The sequence below is a fragment of the Lolium perenne genome, chromosome 2 (assembly GCF_019359855.2).
Source record: "Lolium perenne isolate Kyuss_39 chromosome 2, Kyuss_2.0, whole genome shotgun sequence".
NCBI classification, from domain to species: Eukaryota; Viridiplantae; Streptophyta; class Magnoliopsida; order Poales; family Poaceae; genus Lolium; species Lolium perenne.
In genome coordinates, this window is record NC_067245.2 from 245,992,897 (window position 1) to 245,997,915 (window position 5,019).

The 5,019-nt window shown below is 53.1% G+C and overlaps 1 protein-coding gene across 1 annotated transcript; it reads right to left on the reverse strand.

Annotated features, from left to right (window-relative positions):
* Nucleotides 1-1,583: 1,583 nt before the first annotated feature.
* On the reverse strand, nucleotides 1,584-3,626 carry LOC127335492 (UPF0481 protein At3g47200-like). Its single transcript, XM_051362146.2, has one exon. The coding sequence runs from the start codon at nucleotides 3,515-3,517 to the stop codon at nucleotides 1,859-1,861; it is 1,659 nt and encodes a 552-aa protein (XP_051218106.1). The 5' UTR covers nucleotides 3,518-3,626; the 3' UTR covers nucleotides 1,584-1,858.
* Between the last annotated feature and the right edge of the window lie 1,393 nt (nucleotides 3,627-5,019).

Genomic DNA, 5,019 nt, shown 5'->3' on the forward strand with positions numbered 1-5,019 from the left:
CGAGTCCCCAAATCAGCGAATGAATATGCGAGAAGCCGCTACAGAATTGAACGCAATCTACATATCCTATATGTCTTGAAGTGAATGTTAAGTAGTATGATTATTATTTTTCCATGCCAGATGCTATGAAGCATGTAATTGGATTGGAGCTTTTATTCTTCTACAGTAGCTGTATAATTGGAATAAAACATGGTACTTCATTGTCATGTGAGTTCATTCCTAGCCTCTGAAGTGCTCGATCTTTTGAAAAAAATATGAATGGAGTGTTCACTGTATTCATGACAAGCATATGCATTCAAAAGTGCTCTGTAGTTTGGCCATTTTTACTGACTAAAAATAAAACTATATTTGCCCGGAAATAGCTTCTCTGGAACCACCAACTGATGTCAGTACTGAAACAAGGGATTTGCTCATGTTTGGGCCCATTGTAAACTGATGCTATGGCACTACGGTAGGAGCATGATGTTGCTGACTACTACAAGAATCGACACCTAATGGATAGAGATACAGGCTTCTCCGCGAGAGGTGGCGGCGGTGACCATCAGGATCTGCGAGGACCTCACTGGCAAAGAAAATAAGGAAGCTGTGCTTCACTCACGGGGCTCATCGGCCGGTGCACAAAGCTGACATACCTTTACCCCGCCCTGCGCCCATCAATGGCACACTTCAGCAGCGAGTTCACAGCCCTCGCCCTCAGCAGCCAGCTAGTCCTCAAGTGTTCCTGGGTGCCGATCATGTCGCCGAGACCGTCACGGTCCTGTTCGCCAACACCAAAAACCTGGAAGTGTTGACCCTGTTTCCTCAGGGACCCCGCCACCAAACAAGAGAAAGTACTACTCCGAAGACGAGGAGTCAGAATCAGAAGCTGAACCCGAGAACTCTGTCGACGAGAACCTCGACGCCACCAAACAAGAGAAAGTACTACTCCGAAGACGAGGAGTCAGAATCAGAAGCTGAACCCGAGAACTCTGTCGACGAGAACCTCGACTATAGGTTTAGGCTAGTCATAGTGGTAAGTATCATGTAGTAGTATCATGCATATGATACTTGTGTATGATACTATCTCTATAAATTGCTAAGTATCGTGAAGAAAGATCATAAATACGCTATATTTATTGCTTTTTAGAATCTCAATGCAAATTTGTGCACTAGATTTGTTTGGCATTAACTTTTCTCGTCACATGCGCTATGATACAGTATCTACCTATGTTACTCTAATCTCCTCTCTCCTCCTTAATTAGCTGCCACATCAGCATTTTTGTGGGACCAATGTGCATGATACTAGCTATGATAGTAGCACTATAGCTAGCCTTATAGCTCTCTGACCAAGAGTTTGTGCCGGATGAGCATCCCCTGCTTGGGCCGTAGCCTGAAAAGGATCACCATTTTCCCAAGTACACACATTGAAAAGGAATCGACACCAAATGGATAGAGATGCAGACTTGGGTGAAAAGGAATCCCCGTAGCTCCGATGCTTCCTGCAAGAATTAAGATGCTGCCATTCTTCTTGTTAGCATCTCCAACAGTACTATCCCAAGAACTGGCTTGTATTCTCAAATCTCAGGTACAGAAAATGTGCCGCGTTCTAAATTAGAATTTTCACTGATAGAGTTTGAAGTCCTCAGCCATCTGAACATCGAAGTCCCTTAAATGTACAAATTAGAAGATGAATTTGTGATCAAATCCTTCTTCCTACAGCAGGATCTAGTCTAGTATATATATATTAACAATGCAACTCAAATGGGGATATACTGATTCTTCCCCTGATGAAATAACCAATCAAAACTGTAATGCAAGCCAAGAAAAAATGGTCAGATTTTGGAGAATCTGACTCCGTTGCCGATCCGGCGGCGATGAGCTAGGTTGGCGGTCGGTAGTAGCTGTATGCGCTGTAGAATGTCTGCATCGTGGTGAGGAGGAGGAGGAAGACGCCGGCGACGACGGAGACGATGGCCCACGGGTTGGTGAAGTAGTTATGCTGCAGGCTGGCGACCCAGGTGCTCCACTTGTAGTCGTAGTACCTGTTCACCTGGTCCGACAGCCCGGACAAGTAGCTGTCGTTGATGTCGAAGACGACCTCGAGGCAGAGGCGGTTGAAGAGCTCGGCGACCTCGGCGTCGCTGCCGAGCCAGTGCTCGATGATGCCGCGGTCGTGCAGGTACTTGACGTCGTCGGCGGAGTTGATGAGGTTGTCCATGAAGATGGCGTAGGAGGTGATGTTGTTGCCGCCCGGCGTGGCGATGTCCATGTGGCACTGCTCGAAGGCGATGAGGTTGAGGAAGAGCGACTTGGTGGAGTCGTGGATGAGGATCCGCGGGATGTGGAGCACCCCCTTGTCGAACCGGATGTCCCAGAACCGGTCAGTGTTCCGCCGCCGGCACGTGATTCCGGCCTCCCGGAGCTCCGACACGCAGTGCACGAACTGCTGCCGGCGCTTGTCCGCCACACGGCGCTGCCCGGACCACTTCTTGAGCCACAGCCGCGCCGCAGGGGGCGGGGTGGGCTGCAGCCCGGCGCGGAGGAGGCTGCGCCGGAACACGTCGAGGCAGTGGAGCATCGGGTCGGACAGCGGGTCGAACGACGCCGCCGCCTCGGCGCCGGCGTTCACGGAGGACTCCAGCCTGCACCGGTCCTTGCGGTGCATCGGCGTGTCGGTCGGCATGAGCGGGTCGAAGAAGCGCACGGCGAGGCTCGCCACGGCGCCCGTCTGCTCTGGGTGGCCGAGCTGGATCCCGAGCAGGAGGTCCAGCACGAAGAGCGGTATCTGGTTCTCCAGCAGGATCATGTCGTTGCGCACTGCGTGCATCGCGCCGCGCATGGCGAAGACGGGGTCGTGCCGCGAGTAGCCCAGGTCGTCTGAGAACCCCTTGGCGCCGTCCAGCGCGCCACGGAAGAGCTCGAGCACGAAGGTGCCGTCCAGCACCAGGCACTGGACGAACTCGTTGCTGGGCATCCAGGCGACGCGGCCGTCGTAGCAGCCGCGCACGCGGTCCTCCATGGGCCGCAGCGCGTCGAGGTAGTTGGTGACGTCGTGGCCCGTGCGCTTGAGGACGTGGTGCAGCGCGCGCCACTTGTGGTGCTCCATCTCGCGCAGCCTCCGCTTGCCGGCGTGGAGCGGGCCGATGGAGACCACCTGCGGCATGTAGGCGCGCTCGTCGCCCTCGCGGAGGGTCTTGGGCACGCGGTACACGGAGAGGCGCGCCCACGGGCACGCCGCCTCCTCCGCGCGCGCCTGCGCCAGCTTCCCGCGGATGGTCACCACCCATTCCGAGTCCTGCGGCTTCGGGCTGTGCGCCGGCGACTGCGCCCGGATCGGGGACAGCCGGGGCGCCTGAGTTTGGCGGGGCAATGCCTCTCCTTCTCCTCCCGATGTAGTGCCGTTCGCGAGCCGCAGTTTGTAGGGGAGCGACTGCCACTGCGGCGACGGGGATTTCCTGAGGTTCGCGTCGACGGTCTCCTTGATCTTAAGCGTGATGAGGTACCAGCTCAGGACTTCCTTGTTGAAGACGGCCACCATTGCTGCTGGAAGCTTTGGATGGGCGGATGCAGCGTCTCGTCCTCGCCAAGTCTCACCGGCCCTGTTATAGACAGATCATATTCATATGGTAGGGCAAGCGACGCAATGAGAGCGCGTGCTGATTGTTTAGTTAGTATACTACGTACCAAAATTTAGTCGCTGGTAGTGACCCATGAGTGCAGCTTCTTGTAGGTTGCTTGTTCGTGGTGAATTATTTGGAGTTATCCTCTATAGAAAAAAGAAGTTTGGAAGTTTTCTCGCCTTTGATCGCATTGCTCAAATTCAAATATTCATCGGATTTTGCCTCGTGATTCATGCTTCAGCTTGCCTCAATGGGGAGGGAAGAGGCTACTGTTGATTAGATCGATCGATCGACAAGCAAAAGTGTTCAGGCCTCTAGGAATCTATCACAAGAAATATCTCTGTGAGACGTTTGTATCATACTCCAGGGGTCATGGCATAGGAATTTTCGTACAAGGCGTCCAAACATCGCTTTTAAGCAATTCATTCGCGCGGTTTTGGTTGCCGTCAGATTCAGCCAATCACGTCATCCTAATCTTTAAGAAACAACATCTCATCCTGATGCTGCATCTATCATTATCTGTGTTAAACTACCCTGTATAGGTTGTATACGTATGTACGTATTGTATCATGTATTTGTAATGTGCTACCCTATATATAATGGATACCTGGCCGCCCGTATGAGGTACGGCTCTTACCCTACCAAACACTTCTACCCTACTTTCGTTCATGGTATCAGAGCCCGGCGGCTGACCTAGATCGGTTTCACGCCGGCGACTCCTCTTCCGCTGCAAATCGATGGCGATGTCCTCGCTGTCTTCCGCGGGCTCGGTCAGTTCAAAAACCGTGTCCGCATCTGCGCCCAAGCTCTCTGATCCCGTCCTCAACTTTGGTGGCGGCGGGAGTGGCTCCTCCACCGGCGGCTCGTCGGGGCCGTTTAATTTCGCCCCCTACGTCACCATACGCCTCAATGGTGGCAACTACCTCTACTGGCGGGCACAGGTTCTCAACGTGCTCCGCAGTCACCTCCTTATTGGGTTCGTCGATGGAACCTTCCCATGTCCATCCGAGTCGATCGCCAACCCTGCATTGGCGACGGATGACAAGGCTCCTCCGCTGATGTACAACCCGGCGTTTACCGCCTGGCACCAGCAGGATGCAGCGTTACTCTCGGCGATTATGACCACCTCGACTGAAGACATCCAGGGAATCATCTTGTTTGCCACCTCCTCTGCTGATGCGTGGAGCACTCTTGAGGCCAGCTTTACCTCGCAGACTGTCTCTCGCTCCATGCAGATTCGTGGTGCTCTCCAGAAGTGCAAGAAGGAGGACAAGAAGATCTCCGTCTACTACAATGAGGTGAAAGGATACCGCAGAACTGTTTATGCTCCTACGTCTTCGAACGACAGGGTTAGTTTAATACTCATTATGATCATCATGTATGTTTGGCGAGCTCTTCACGATGAACAACAACCTTTCGA